The 16,073-nt window shown below is 44.5% G+C and overlaps 1 protein-coding gene and 1 pseudogene across 5 annotated transcripts in view; one reads left to right on the top strand and one right to left on the bottom strand.

Moving 5' to 3' along the window:
• Nucleotides 1–418: 418 nt before the first annotated feature.
• Nucleotides 419–2,909, bottom strand: LOC142790137 (methylmalonyl-CoA mutase, mitochondrial pseudogene; annotated as a pseudogene). The gene has a single exon (XR_012889379.1). The product of XR_012889379.1 is annotated as a methylmalonyl-CoA mutase, mitochondrial pseudogene (transcript).
• Nucleotides 2,910–2,971: 62 nt separating this feature from the next.
• The window catches only part of LOC142790138 (uncharacterized), a 40,679-nt gene continuing 27,577 nt past the window's right edge, over nucleotides 2,972–16,073 (top strand). For 3 of the 4 annotated variants that reach the window (XM_075885116.1, XM_075885115.1, XM_075885113.1), the window contains exons 1-3: nucleotides 2,972–3,057; nucleotides 9,857–10,159; nucleotides 12,117–12,247. In XM_075885116.1, coding sequence (XP_075741231.1) covers nucleotides 3,054–3,057; nucleotides 9,857–10,159; nucleotides 12,117–12,247 — 438 coding nt within the window. In that variant the 5' untranslated portion in view covers nucleotides 2,972–3,053. The remainder of the gene's footprint in view (nucleotides 3,058–9,856; nucleotides 10,160–12,116; nucleotides 12,248–16,073) is intronic. The other variant, XM_075885114.1, reaches the window with a different exon arrangement.

Below are 16,073 nucleotides of genomic sequence, written 5' to 3'. Positions count from 1 at the left end.
GAGGAAATGCAAGGCTGTTGTTGGGGGTGATTAGCTGCATATTTTGAAGAATTTTTTGTGTGCCACATAAGTAGTAGTAATAGACTTTTATTCAGCCAAATTTACAGGCCGAGCATTTCGACCACATAATACTTAAATTAGTATTGTGATAATCTTCAACGTTGTACCGACTCAGTTCTTACGAGGCTTGCATGCTGCAGAAATATGTGTGGTCATTTACTTTCTGAATCGAAGGGGATGTAGCAAGAAAATGCACATGTACACATTTTAGTTTTTTGTACAAGCTGGAAATTTTGACTGTGTGCTGGGCAGTGTGTGAAGTGCAAACAACTTTCTTCGGGCATTAGGCGACTTGAAGAAAAACATAAAAAATTCTGACCCTTTCATTACAATAATGGCATTAAGAAAAAAAATACAATTTAAACAAAGTGCATTTTATTTCCAATGAATGTGATCATGCTTGCTGCTTCTCTTTCTCTTCATTTTTCTTTCCCGAGAGGAGTTCAAGCACTTGCTCAGCACAAACTGGTATGCGTGTGCCGGGACCAAAGATTGCAGCAGCACCTGCCTTGTACAAGAAGTCATAGTCCTGCGGTGGAATGACACCTCCAACAACAATGAGTATGTCTGGCCTGTTCATGTTTTTCAGGCATTTCGCCAGCTCTGGCACAAGGGTCTTGTGACCGGCAGCCAAGCTGCTCACGCCGACAACGTGTACGTCAGCATCGATTGCTTGCTGTGCGACTTCTTCAGGTGTCTGAAACAGCGGACCAATATCAACATCAAAGCCCATGTCAGCAAATCCTGTGGCTATTACTTTTGCACCTCTGTCATGGCCGTCTTGTCCCATCTTGGCAACGAGAATACGGGGCCTTCGTCCTTCCCGCTCCTGGAAGGCATTCACTTTGGCTATCACATTCGAAATTTCCTTATCATCTTCTCCGAATGTTGACTTGTAGGCACCAGAAACCATTCTATCAGACGCAACGTGGCGGCCGAACACTTTCTCCATGGCGTAGGAGATTTCGCCAACCGTAGCTCTAAGTCGAGCCGCTTCAATAGCCAGTGCCAACAGGTTGCCTTCTCCAGTCTTTGCAGATTCTGTGATGGCATCCAGTGCCGCTTCTGTTTTTGCATTGTCTCGGGTCTTGCGGATATGCTCGAGTTTAGCAATCTGTGAGGCTCTCACCTTTGTGTTGTCCACCATCAGGACATCGATCGGGTCCTCCTTGTCGAGGCGATATTTGTTTACACCTACAATGACCTCCTTGCCACTGTCAATCAAGGCCTGTTTTCTGGCTGCGCATTCCTCAATTCGCAGTTTGGGCATGCCCGATGCCACTGCCTTTGCCATGCCTCCCATTTCTTCAACCTCGGTGATTATTTTAAGGGCTTCATCGTACACCTGGGCCGTGAGAGCCTCCATGAGGTATGAACCGCCCCAAGGATCTATTACATGTGGTATTCCACTTTCTTCCTGGAGAATGATTTGAGTGTTTCTGGCAATCCTCGCACTAAACCTGGATGGAAGTGCAAGTGCCTCGTCGAAGGCATTAGTGTGCAGGGATTGTGTGCCACCAAAAACAGATGCCATGGCTTCAATTGTGGTGCGCACTATGTTGTTGTAAGGATCTTGCTCCGTGAGTGACCAGCCCGAGGTCTGGGAATGAGTACGCAGCTTCAGCGAGTTTTCATTCTTCGGATCGAAATTTTTCTTAATCAGCGTGGCCCAAAGCCTGCGTGCGGCTCTCATCTTAGCTATCTCCATGTAAAACTTCATGCCGATTCCCCAAAAGAATGACAGTCTCGGGGCAAAGTCATCGATGGTCATGCCAGCCTTCAACCCTGTCCTGCAATATTCGAGCCCATCAGCAATGGTGAACGCTAGTTCCAGAACATTGTTTGCCCCTGCCTCTTGTATGTGGTAGCCGGAGATGGAAATGGAATTGTATTTCGGCATGTTCTTTGACACAAACGCAAAAATATCGCCGATTATGCGCATCGACGGCTCTGGCGGATAGATATACGTGTTCCGCACCATGAACTCCTTTAGGATGTCGTTCTGAATGGTTCCAGAGAGCTGTCCAACTGGGACACCTTGCTCCTCTCCGGCTACAATGAACATCGCCAGCACAGGAATGACGGCACCATTCATTGTCATGGACACCGATATCTTTTCCAGGGGTATCCCGTCAAAGAGCGCCTTCATGTCTTCAACGGAATCCACTGCCACACCGGCCATACCGACGTCTCCCTTGACTCGCGGATTGTCGGAGTCGTACCCGCAGTGCGTCGCTAAGTCGAAGGCGACCGAAAGACCCTGCACGCCGGCCTTTATATTGTCCTTGTAGAACTTGTTGCTCTCTTCGACGGTACTGAAACCAGCGTACTGACGAATCGTCCATGGCCGACCCGCGTACATGGTCGGGTAGGGGCCTCTGGTGAAGGGGAACATGCCAGGGTAGTCTTCATGCAGTCCCTTGACGTCTTCGCTCGTGTAAAGCGGCTTCACGGTGATGCCTTCTGCCGTATGCCACGCGAGACTTTCGGGTGGCTTTCCCTTCAGCTGTTTAGTGGCGCGTTTCGCCCAATCTGCGGGAAACTTGAAATCCACGCCGGTTGACGCTGGTGCAGGTGATGGCGGCGTTTCGGGAGCTGCTGCACCTGCAGCAGAACTCGCTGCCGCGCTCGTCGAGTCCCACGAACACTGAACATAAGTGCTCCTGTAGATGAGACTACGCCAACTATGAGATGCCCGCAACATGCTTGGCAACTTTTGGCTGCGTCCTAAGCGCAGACACTTCACAGGTAGTCATCCATGCCGCACGGAGTCTCAAAAGTCAAACGAATCGAATTAAAGTACTAGACACCAACGTTTGCATCCCATATTATCCAGCTGGACGTGCACAACCAACTACGTCGGTTCTATATTCTATCGGGCAGATGGCGCAACGTGTCGAAGCAGTGGTGGGGGCGCCTTTGCCGGAAGTCGGTGACACTTCCGCTGGGGACTACACCTACAAAATCGAAAAGCTGATGACAAGACAACTGGAATGGGTTCGTAAGCGTTTCTCACGTTTTCTCGCGATATAAAGCGACTGATTCTTGCTAATGGGTGATCCGAGTGTGTGGGGCTCGAGCCGAGGTGAATGAGATAATTGGAGATTGTCAGTGAAAGACTTGAAACCTCGTTCCACCCATCGTCGAGCCAGCGGGCCGCCAGCAGCCCGCCGCCGACAAGCTTTGTAGTTTTTCAGGGCCAAAAATATAAGCGATTTGACAGCGCCGCGGATTGTTCACCGCACTCGTGTGCTCTCGTCCGCTTATATGAAGCAAGATTTTATTTAAATGAACGTTCAGTTGAGCGTCCAGTGTGAGCAAGCGTCGGTAAACGGGGAAAATAAAGCGTGTACTGTTTTTTGTTTGTCCCAGATTCGATTTTTCTCTTTATTTTTCTGCCTGGTCTGTCCGTTCAACAAGAGGAAGTGGGGGGCATAATTGTGTCAACTCAGCTGATAACGAATAGGGGCCACACTGGCGGACGGGTTTGGGTTGTTTTGAGCGGGCGCATCTCCAGCGGGAACGTCGCCTTCTTTCCGTCAACTACGGGTTTGATGTTCACGCGGCTTTTACGCGGCAGCGCTACACGAGCATCGTTGCTATTTTTCTGTTTTCGTGAGTGCCTAAGTAACGTGTACTTTAGTTCAAATGGATTTTGTTCTGCGGTGAACTCATTCTTGGTTCTGTGTGACGAAATGTTTCGACCAAGCCGCATATCGAGCTACGGCGTAAATAGTGGCACTCCCGGTTTGACAGGAAGGAGTACTGAGCTGCTTGCCGTGCGTGCAGTTTTCGCGCTATGCCGCACTGATGCGGGTGTACCATAGGACGTTCAAAGCACTATTTTCCCCCCTCTTCGGCGGGGATAAGTGTCGCACAAGGAGAGTCGAAGAGGTTGCAATGCGTCAAGTGTGCCGCGAGCAACGCTTCAACGAGCCAGCCGTTGACGCAGGAACCGAGTAGGCGAAGCGTCTCCATGGAACGACCTTCGAGCTATCTTGCGAAACTCTCGAGGGATGAAATGAACCACATGCCTATCACCGAACCGATGATGGCTTTCATGGGCGGGGATTAGAAACTCTCGCGGCGTAAATAAGCGCGTGGAAGGAAACCGGAACTGAAAGTGCGGCAAAAAAGTTCCGTGTTTAACGCCAAGACCAAATCCTTGTAGTACTAATTTGACTCCTATTTTACGCCTGATGCGAAGTGTAACGTAGTACTCATCAGGTAGCCTCAAACATTGGGGCGTCCTTCTGCCCCTCTGCTATAATCGAGTGTCATGCGTGACGATCCGTGCTTTAACGGAGTGCGCAGACTGCGCCAAGTTGTCCAGGAAAGGAAGCACGAGCAAGCCGCTTGACGATTACAAATGTCGGGCAAAAATACTCTCTGAAAGGTGCAATTATGAAAATTCCTTTTAGTGTAACTTTTATTTACCCAATACAGCAGGTGGAAAGCCCCAGTTTTCGAAGCAAGAAAGTACAAAAAGCATAACGCGGTTATGCATGCATAAGTGGAGGCTTCTTTATAATAAAAATCCAAACGTATACTCATTCATCAAAGTAAAGACTGAATAAAGTGGGATCAACTATGTAGTGGATTTGAAAGCATTGATAGAGTGAAGCCGAATAGTGAAGCTCATTTTACTTTTAAAAAAACTTAATTTAAGTTCTGGCACAGTACGGAGCTAGGAGATGGGTAAGCCCGTGTTTTGAATTCTTAATTGTTACATGGAGTGCAGCATACAGTATGCGTTTGGAGGCTCTTTGAAAGGTCTTGCAACGCTTCTTCGATTAATCATCAAACTACTACAGTAAATGAGGTTATTGTTTTGCTGATACACTGCCCTAAAAATTTTTAGAATACAATAAGTAACAGCAAGTTAGAGGTTTGTCACATGCTGTAATTGCTTTTTCCATCGTCTTGTTCTGGTGAACTCGCTGGAAGCTAAGCAGGGAGGAGAGATGGCACAGGGGAAAAAACCTATGTAACATGCAAGTCATATGAACACTTTCTTTTCTTTTTTTTTCTGCGTGACTTGTATTCAGTGTGATAACGAGCGCATATGGGCAAGTGCTGTCTTCTAGCGGTGTGCGTTGTAACTATGCAGCCCAAGATGCTCAAATCAGCCAATGGCTGTGAATTTGGGTATATTGTGCGGTTGTTCGAGTAAATGGCGTCATTTGCAGGGAGAAGATGGAATGATTTTTAGCTGACTTTGAGATTGCAAAGCCTAGGTTGTGTGCTGCACTATAATATTTGACCCGCATGTTCTTAGGAGCATTGGCTACTCATTGGTGTTTAGTACTATGCTAAAAAAGCTTTGCAGGGCCCCTTTTAAAAATACAAAAGACTGCATTTATGCCTTTTTTACTTAGTTATTGATTTATTTAGTAAAATACCTATAGCATCTTCTTGAAATGAATGGGGGGGAGGGGGGATGCTGACAGTCAACCAAAAGCAGTTAAATGAGAAAAAACTGGATATGCCTATTTTATTTATTTAAGGTTGTAAATTACTCCCAGTCTCTTGTACCAATGAGGGGGGGGGGATAATGCTAACAAAGTCAACCAAAAGCAGGTAAACAGGCAAATATGCATAGACAAGTAGCTGAATACAAGTAAACATCCAGTCAGGTAGACTGCACAATCAAATACAGCCCACTGGGGGAAAGCAAGTTTTTAATTACAATACGAATTCTGCAAAAAGAAAGAAAGTACAGTAGGGGAGATAATAGTGGTGATGTCGTGCAGCAGTCTGTCCTAGTCGTGAATTGTTTTAACCAAAAACGCTGTCCTAAAGAAGTTCGTTCCGCAACTTATCTCTTTCATTTTATACCATGATCAACACATGGGGAGACTTAGTAGGGAATGGGCAAATGATGCTCCCAGTTAATACCTTTGTGATTAAACAGTGAGCAGACCAATTTCAAGCATAATACCATTTTATTTATTTTTTTACTGTGAGGTCTTGATAAGGTTTATCCTGCATTAATTCTAATGTAGTCATCACATTTATAGATGGAAATTTAAGATAACTCTTTTTTTGTTTGTTGGTTTCAAATTAAACTTTGATGATTCAATTTTGGTCTTATCTGTGTCTTGTATACTCACTGAAAATGAAGATTTTGACAATCTCGGTCTTTAAAAAGTAAGTTAAAGTTTCAGAACAAGCTGATGTGTATGCATGATTAGATGATTAACTAGGAAGAAGGAAGCCGTTGGTTTGGCATGTACAGCCACGTCCACGTCTTTGTAGAACGCACGAGCAGCCGACATCGCTCTGCGGGGCGACGCCTTGCGGCAGTTGCGGGCTCTGATGTAGTGTGCCTAGAAGCATACGTGGCCTAATAGACATGGGGACCTGCTTTGCATGACCGGCAATAAAGACAGATGTGCTTGTTGAACTAAATATTCCAAAAGATGACATGTTTGGACTGATAACACACATCTAGTCATGCGCGTTTTATCAGTCCAAACACATCATCTTTTGGAATTGAAATGCCGAAAGTGCCCGGAGGGAGCATGCATTTTTGGTTAAACTAGCGCACCTGTGCATTGTCACTCGTGCAAAGCAGGTCAGCATGTCTGTTTGGCTGTGCATGCTCCTGGGCACACCATGTCAGAGCCCGCAAGTGCCGCAAGATGTCGGCCCGCAGAGCAGTACCGGCTGCTCGTGCGCTCTACACAAGACGTAGACGCAGCTGTACATTTGTCAGTAACTTGCTTTTTACGTTATCTTGAAACATCTGTCCCATGGAAAATGTAATGCCATTTACTACGAATAACACAAGGTGAGCTTAATGTCATTTTACCTGCCTGCTGTCACTCGAAGAAGATATATGTCGCCTCAAAATGGTGTCGATGGCCATAGTCTTTATAAGACGGGACATGGGAAGAAAATGAAGGTCTATAGAAAACTTTCATGTGACAGGCTATATCCTTGGAAATAATCTTTATCACTAAAAAAACCGCTAAAACAATATTAGCGCAGATGTTTTACGGAATTTTCCGCAACTGCACGACACCAACAGTGTCAAGGCAAGAGCAAATGGAAAACCAACGTGGCCGATGACATGACAAACGCTGTATATAACAAAGCGTGGGGCACTATTAATACTTCGGCCATGGAAATGATACAGCGGCAGTTAATTTGTGTATTCACCACCTTGATCATCGTAGAACATGCTATTGAGCTATAAACACCCGCATTCGAGGCAACAATGAAAGTAGAGCACAAATGAAACATGGCAGGCATCCTGCCCGTTCACTCACTGTAGATGAGAGTAGATTTCTTTTAGAAACTTTCATGGGTGCTTTTGCGTGAATAAACCAGCATTTGGTTAATCTAGTAAAATAAACTTGTTTTTGATTTACAAAAGTTAGATGTGCATAAGTCAATAACCATCAATTTAAAAGTTTCCTGGCGTGAAGAATACACATTGTATCTGAAATTTAATGCAAATGTGTTTCGGGAACTCATTCAACTAAAATTGTGGTTTTAACCTAATGGGGGGGGGGGGGCATATCTTTACTTGTGTGACAGCAAGCAAATGACACATTAAACGAATAACATTAGGTGGAAATGACACTAGCTTTGCCGTGGGACAGGTGTACTGTGATACAGATATGCCTGTTTGTATAAATAGCTACCTTAAAATATTCATGTTTTGACAGATTTATGTTTTGCTGCAGAAGGTTTACTGCTTTTTAAAGTTTTAGATCATCGAACTGCACTAAAATTTCAGTCACGTCCCTGCCTGCCTTTTTACATACTATTTTTTTGTAACATTTTCTGAGCTATGCGAAAAGCGGCCTGTGACACAAGTAAAGCGTGTTTTCATTGCTTCTTCTCGAACCGTGGAATGCACAGATATAGTTGTGCGAGTGGCAGTAGCAAAAACAAAGCTGTTGTAATTTCATTTCTCTGAAGAAACCACACTGTGTTCAGACTAGAGCATTACACAGTGGCCATTTCTTGTGATCGGAAGTGACACTTCACACCATTGGAGTGACAACATAGGCCGTTTGTTTTAATTGGTTCGTTGCGTATTATACATACGGCCCCGGATAGGTGACATTATTGTGCACTATAAGATACAAAAGCCCTCTCTATTTTTATTTCCTCAGATATGCCCCGCCGTGGTGGTCTAGTGGCTAAGGTACTCGTCTGTTGACCCACAGGTTGCGAGATCGAATCCCAGCTGCTACGGTGCATTTTCGATGGAGCCGAAAATGCTGTAGGCCCATGTGCTCTGATTTGGGTGCACGTTGAAGAACCTCGGATTGTCGAAATTTCTGGAGCCCTCCACTACGGCGTCTCTCATAATCATATAGTGGTTTTGGGACGTTAAACCCCACATATCTATCATTATTTCTTCAGGTACTAAAAGATTCAGGTACTAAAAGAACGCTAGGTGTGCTGCACAAAAACCACCAGGAGGCGGATCATCTGGTGAGGTGCCCGGTGATTGGAAAGTGTCTTTGACATCAGTGGAAGAAAGAAGGGCTCAAGGGCTTGTTTTTTCATGTTATCTGTCGGATTTGTTAAGGTGGAGTGCTAATAACATCCGTTACCGTGTACCGATTTTGATCATTCCTTTTACATTCACTTCAGCATCCGGCATTACACTAATTCCAGCACTGCAGCATGCAGCTTTGCAGAGTCCCTGTAATGTTGTGGCCTTACTGGTGTATATTACGTCTCTAGCACTCTTTAAATTGCTCATTGGGAGACTGGAAGGGGTCCTAAACAAACTTGGTTTACTGATGATTAGTTTATCTGATCTATTATTCGCCCGAGTGGTAGATAAATTTTGAGTAGGGGATGTGCAACGTGCTTGTAAAACCGATACAGAAAGGTTTAGTCGACGTTCTCCTTTATTTACAGATTTGTGTGAGTCTTAATGGAGTGAACCCTAAGGAGCATGTAAAAAATCATGGTGATTATGAACCTCGGGTGATACACGACTCTGTACGAAACCTCCACAACCTGTGGGCACCGGTAAAACCCTTAAGCAACCTAAGTATCCCCCCACCCCCCCCCAACTCCTGTTTTTTTTCTAGTGCATAGCAGTTCAAAGGCCTGGCTTCTCGTTCATTCACTGTCTGAGGCTGCATGGTCTCTCAATGATTGATACCGGCTTACAGCTAGGCTTACAGCTAGGCTTACAGCTAGGCTAACAATGCTGAAAACCAGTGCAAGATCAACTAATAAGGTCTAAAATGACATAATCTACAGAAATAACCTGAAATAATTGCAATAACTTCCTAAAAGTAAAAAAAAAAAGTGCATATGAACCATGCGAAGGGGTATCTGCACTGTCCAAGAGAGTGTGCCACCGCCTCGGCATGCGCACAATCGCCAAAGTGGTGGCAAGCATGAAGGGAATCACGGAGTTGCCCGTGCTGTGCACTTCCCCAGGTTTCTCGGTTGCAGAGGTGCATCAAGTGCGGGATTTAGAACTACACGGAGGACCTACAGAAGCCAACCCTCCTCAAAGACTGCCTCCCATCTTTTCTGCATATGCTGGTTTTGGGACGTTAAATCCCACATATCAATCAATCCAGTCTTTTCTCTCTCTCTGCTCTTTCTCTCCCCCCCTGCTTTTCTACTCCACTTTTTTTGGTTGGGAGAGAAAGCAGAGTGCACGCACATGCTCTGCTAAGGAAGGCATAGTTGCTTCTTGTTGAGGACAAGTTCACTTGTCAAAATGTATCATGCAACATGCTAACCATTCCTTGTAACTTCAACCCTTCATCTTCTTCTGAACTTCTGCCTCATCCTGAACGTGCAGAGGCGCTGAACAGGAGGCGTGCTCGGGTGGCATTCAGCTACCAACCCCAGAACGAGGATGAGCTACAGTTGGAGGTGTCGGATGTCATTGAGGTGCTCGAGGAGGTTGAGGAAGGCTGGTGGAAGGGCGTGCTCAAGGGCCGCATAGGTGTGTTCCCCTCCAACTTTGTTGTGCTCGAGGACGCAGCCCCCGCCTCTCCACGCGCGGCCTCCACGGCCACTGCCAACAACCAGACCCGCTGGGGAAACTCCGTCACCTCCGACTTCCACTCCGATAAGCCGGAGTCCTCGGGAGACGTCACAGGTGGGCGACAGCCACTGATCTTACTAATGTTTGTTGCGTTGACCCTTCATGGTAACCTGCCATGGCAGTCAAGTGGTTGCAGTGCTCAACTTCTGACACGAATGTCACGGGATCGACTTCTTGCTACGGGGAGCCGCCACATATTGATGGATGCGAAATGCTAAAGGCCCGCGTATTTAAGTGCACGTTAAAAGTGTTAAAAATTTACAGAGTCCACTACCTGGCATCTCTCGTAATCGTATCGTAGTTCTGTGACGTAAAACTCACGATTTCTAACTCTTTCAAAGGTCATGCTGCTAAGATTGAAGACACAAGCTATATCCCAGCCATGATGCAATACTTGGATGGGTACAAAATGCATGAACCCACCTGAATATATAGATGTAAGTTGCATGCAAATTAGAGACCTCTCTGGAAAATAAAGTTGGTCCAAAGTGTCCCATAACTCCAGGCCTTATAATCGTATAGTGTTTTCGATCATGAAACCACACGGTTTCTTTTTGATCCTTCCACAGTTGCAAATTTTCTTGCTTAGAGCCTCACCAAAATGAAAATTGATTATACTAGTATTAGTAAATTAATGTTTTGTAATATCAGAAGCAGCACTGTCTGTGCAAGAAAATACTTGGTAAGTGAAGGGAGCAGCAGTGTGAATACCGACAAGGACGAACAGAGGCACACACACTGGACAAACATAGTAGTCAAATGGGGTAGAGCTTAAAATGTAGTGTGTCTCATGAGCATTAGAGAGATGCATGAATAACACAGGATTTGACTGGATCACGCATTTGAAAATTGCGATTGTGACGCACCAAGTTGTTTTGAAGAACACTTTGATTCAGCATTTCAATGTAACAACTCTCGGGGACACACAGGGTGGCACTCTTATGAGCACACCACTGGCTTAGCTCTCACAGCACATTCATTGCTGGTGGAAGTGAAGGTTGTCAATTTGCCCTTTTCAAAATGCCGCGGCATGTGCGCCATAGTGGAAACACTTGCGGAAAGCTCACAAAACATCTCGTGGTCTCAGTGGCTTTTTTTTTTTCTTGCCATACCAGTTGTCCCAGATATTAACAAAACCCTACCAAAGAGGAAGGGGGCAGGCAGCACAGGGAAATGTAAAAGACGCATTGCGCCTGATGATGGGACTTCAGAACAGACTACACAGTGCACTATGAACAAGGACATTGAGGAGAGAACAGATAATATGCACATGCTGCTAATGGGATGCATTTTATTGCAGCAAGTTTTTTTGTGCAATAACTTCTTATTTATTGTGGCTGTTCTTGCACAAGCAGGGTAAGCGTTGAGCTAGACTAGTAACGGCAAGACATATACCACACTAGTCGATGCAGAATGCAGTGTGTTCCTTTCATACTTGACATGCCTCAAATTTTGAGCTACTGACGGTGGTGCATGAAGCATGGCTATGCGCTGTGGGTGTCAAGTTCCTAGATATCGTACTGTGATGCTCAAGAGTGCTAGTTACGTTTTCGGCCATGGTGGTGGCATCTCATTGAGGGGCAAATCCAAACACACCGTGGGTGTATTCTTACTAGAATATTGCAGCACTATCCTTTACGAGGACAGGTCAGAAATGTGCTTGACAGGATGGGTGCACCATGTACTTGCTTGAACTGTAGTGCGCTCTATAGAACTTCAGTTTATCAAAATTTATCCAGAGTCATTACTACAGCTTGCCTCATGATTGCAGTTTAACCTCTTTATAAGACACATGCACTGGAGAGCGATTACTGTATTTTTTATGAGGTGTCTCTTATGAGAAGAGTACCGCATTATTTTTTGAATAACCGCTATTTGAATGTAGGTGTATTAGTGTCCTTTGTAATGGTATTCAACTGGATACTGTGATTCTCTCATGTAACATCCCGCAATTTTCTCAAATGAAACATTGCTAACATTGCCTTTTGTCTTATTTTTTTTGACCCCCCAGGTGACCACTCGCTAGCCTCGTTAGAAATCAAGCCCAAGCCAGTCGCCAAAGGCATCGGATTCGGCAACATCCTGCCGGAGAACCGCATCAAGGTCAAAAGCAAAGTCACTGACTCGCCCAATGACAAACGCGTGAGCTCGGGAGCTACTCTGGTTGCCTTGCTTTAGCACCGGCACACTGCCGTGCATGCTTTTCCTCAAATGGAACTGAATTGCATGAAGCCAAGGCATGACAGAAAATGAAAATGCTATGGGTAAACACTTGGAACGTAGAACGCGGTGGAATTCACTTACTTTTTCCATTACATTATCGTTTCTTGGTTTTCTGTACATTTACATTTCACTCAGTTTCCTCTGCAATGGTCTCTTGACTAGCCATAGGATCGAAGACAGACAGACAGACAGACAGATGAACTTGCATCCTGGGAAGAAAATTCTTAAGAACCCATCGAGGGCAGCACCTGTGACGGGTTCGGGAACTGAAGGCTTAAGCTTAAGAGAGCCAAGTAAATTGGGGTGACCTAAGGTTAGGCTGTTGTAAGCTTTTACCTCATAGTAGCATGCTTTAAATTAGTAACACTAATTAACATTTAAAAAAATGTTTTTCACCTCCTGAAAGAATATTTCTCCATGTAGTTCTTACTTGTGCCTTCACCTTGTAAAATATGAATGCAAAATTGAAAATGGGGCATTTCTTGTCTTGTTAGATCTTCTTGTACAGCCAATATATATATATTTTTTATATACACACCATCTCTGGCTTTTTGGGACTGTTTAGGATATGTGAAATCATTTGAAATATCTGGTAGCCCTCAAAGGGGTACTGACACAAAATTTCCCTGATGAAATAGCCTGCAACATCCATTCTCATCAATATGTATATATTATCTACCAAATCTAAACAGTGAATACAACTTGAAAGCATAATATATTTAACTTTGAAGTTCACGTGCTTGATCCCAGCGCTATACATTGCGCCTTGGTGACACTGACGTCGTATTGACTCGAAGGCAACCTCACACTTGCTCAAATCACCACTGCGGCCGTGCTCGAAGATGCCTGGCTGAAGCGTAACGTCTACTATTTGGTGGCTGCTCTTGAGAACTGATAGGTCTCCAGCAACGTATTGAAGCAAAAAAACTCTTTACCAATGCTTTTGGGTAAAGAGAAATGCATGCATGCAAATAAAAAGAAATGCATGCATTTTTTACTGTCCTCATGAGCTCAAATCAATACTCCACATCGAAAACAGTTTTAAATGGCCTCCTGTACAGTTGTTTGGCATTTTGGCATGTGTGTTGTGTCAAGGTGTAGTGGGTCTGCATATGCATTATTCAAGAATGCACTGCACCCCGCATCACAGGCCCCGTTTCCATTCTTGGTATGCTGCACCACTTGCTAGTATATGTGTGTGCTTGGCTGCATAACACTTCTGCATTGCGGCAAAGCTTACATTTGGAACCACCACTTTGTAGGCTGATTGGCATGCCTGAGTGTTGGTCCGAGGATGCAAGATAAGTTGGCAAAGGCGTTGTCATCGCTTAATAAGTTTCAACCTCTGAAACTGGTGTCAGCATCAGAAAAAAGTCAGTACTACTTGATTCAACCAAAGAAATAGCCAGCAGGGATACATAATCAGCCCATTGCTTCATCATGCCGAGTTTGCTCAAGATACTCGCTGATAACATTCATATTTGAGGTTTGTGCAGAGATTTCAAGTGGGTGCATGTGTTGTTTTCAACTAGAGCACTCTGCTTGCATTTGCACATTTTTTAACGCAATAGCATTAAAGAGCTCGCTTCGCAGAAATGTCGGCGTCGCTATCGGCATCTTTGGTTGTGAGTGAAAAAAATCATCTTTCCATGACCGAAAAATCCAAAAAGGTGCAAATAAAATAATGAAAAATTTCGGGTCTGTGTAAGGTCCGAACCAGGTCGTTTGCATGGCAAGCAGGTGTTCTACCACACAATCACGCCTCTGTTTGGGAATGCAGTGAAAATAACTTCCTCTCCTTAGACGTGCAGATAAAATAACTTTCATGGTTTACTAAACGTACGCGTCCTGTATACATGCTTCACAATACAGCATGAAATATTGCCGTAATAACGTGTGGAACAAGCGTACGTTGCCAGCTGGCATCAAAACATGTGATTATTGTAATGCCTTCGTGGTTTAAAGCCGATAACCCACTACCAAAGGCACACACGTTACTGCACCTATTCTATCAAGGTTACGTAGTGGGTGCATAGCAAGTTTGAAAAGGTTTAATGCACTAAGCGTTTAAAGTACGCATAGACACAGGATGTCGCTATCGCGTTCAAGTCTTAAAGGCGAATAGAAAAGTCCCCCAATTTTTTGTGGCAGCATTTTGCTTTGGTGACCTGCATTATGTTAAAAGGTCACCAAAGACCAGTTTAACACGTAATGCATAGAACAGACAACCGGTGGGTGGTAAGAGCAACAAGATTGTTTCCAAGGGATGAGAAAATCTTTCGTGGAGGGTAGAGAGTAAAATGCAGTGGCGAAATCAAGACATTTTGAACCAGTTCACACAAAGTAGTGTGGAAATGTGTGTGAAACGAAATTGGCTCATGTAGGACAGTGTAAGCTGGAGATCAGGAGGAGAGTACTTCTTCTTGCTGGCTGAAAATTGTGATAATGGTGCATCTGGTTGTAAAGAAAAAAACATTTTAATAGGGGGTGAGGGTGAATTAGAGTCTGCGGTGCACGGCAGTGCTTTGTGGGGGTGTACCACTGTACTAAACATAACTAATGAAACTGACAAAAAATAGACACACCTTATAATTTTAAAGCTAGCTTTTTTGCAATGTGGCTTTCCTAACTAATTGCTGCTGGTCGCTCACTGGAAACAGCATATTCACGCGCAGTTTGGTTGACCTGTGGTGTGGAAAACGTGTACTGGGTTCCCTTGATATAAACACACATTATAGACAAGGCATAGCGTGGGCCACCAGGACTTCGTCTCCACTTGAAGGACGACAGGTGTCGCGATTAGTTGGGTAAATACGCAGCACAAAGAAGCACGCCTACAGATGATGAAATGGGTCTGCTAAGCCAAGAAGAGCATAGAGACATATTATTGGTTTCTTAACTATGTTGTAATGATTCTTATTTAAATTGAAACAAACTAAAGTGGACAAAAATCACCCTCTCTGTCAGTGAGGTCTAAACCCACAACCTTTGCTCATTTTGCATCACAGATAAAGTATGTCATCACATACGCAACTGGAAATCATGTATGAATATGGCAAGGCATATTATATAAAGTGATTCCTGTGTCTGCACGCGGCAACAGCTTCATGTCACGCACACCTTGCCTATCTTTGTAGCTATATGGGTGGATCCCTCTGCGTAACAAAGATCTCTTGATATACCAAGACACATGGCATGTAGTACGGAGTTAGAGGAGGGCAACACTGAAACGAGCATGTCCACGCAATTTTTTCCTCATCCGTGTCACTAATAAGCTGCAACTACAAACCTTGAACACTGCGGCAGCCACTGGTGTTGTGTGCCCCCTCTTGTGAATGTCGTAGCAGTGCGACCCTCCTATATTATTAACACGTTACCTCAAGAAATTTCTTAACCCTGTTACCTGCTGAATTACATTTCCCAAATTAAAGTTTTTCAGCACTGCATTTAATAAGTACATTATACAAAGGCAGAAATCGATTACGAAAGCATTTATTATTTGAGAACATAAAAAAACCTATTCAGTGAAGTATGTCAGAAGTCAGGCTCCCCTGCAATGCTTGCAGTCAGTTTTCCTTGCAGTATTGTAGTGGAAGCTGTTGTTGTGACATAGCAGCAACATCTGTGCATCAGAACAAAAACTACCAGATGTGTGGACTTGGCTCGAGTCGTCTTTGGTAAAATTGGGACATTTTGTTGCTGACAACTACAGCCACTCTACGGCAGTGAGTTTTTGAGATGTGAG

Source organism: Rhipicephalus microplus, unplaced genomic scaffold (assembly GCF_043290135.1).
Source record: "Rhipicephalus microplus isolate Deutch F79 unplaced genomic scaffold, USDA_Rmic scaffold_72, whole genome shotgun sequence".
NCBI lineage: Eukaryota > Metazoa > Arthropoda > Arachnida > Ixodida > Ixodidae > Rhipicephalus > Rhipicephalus microplus.
This window is presented reverse-complemented; position numbering and strand designations above follow the sequence as displayed.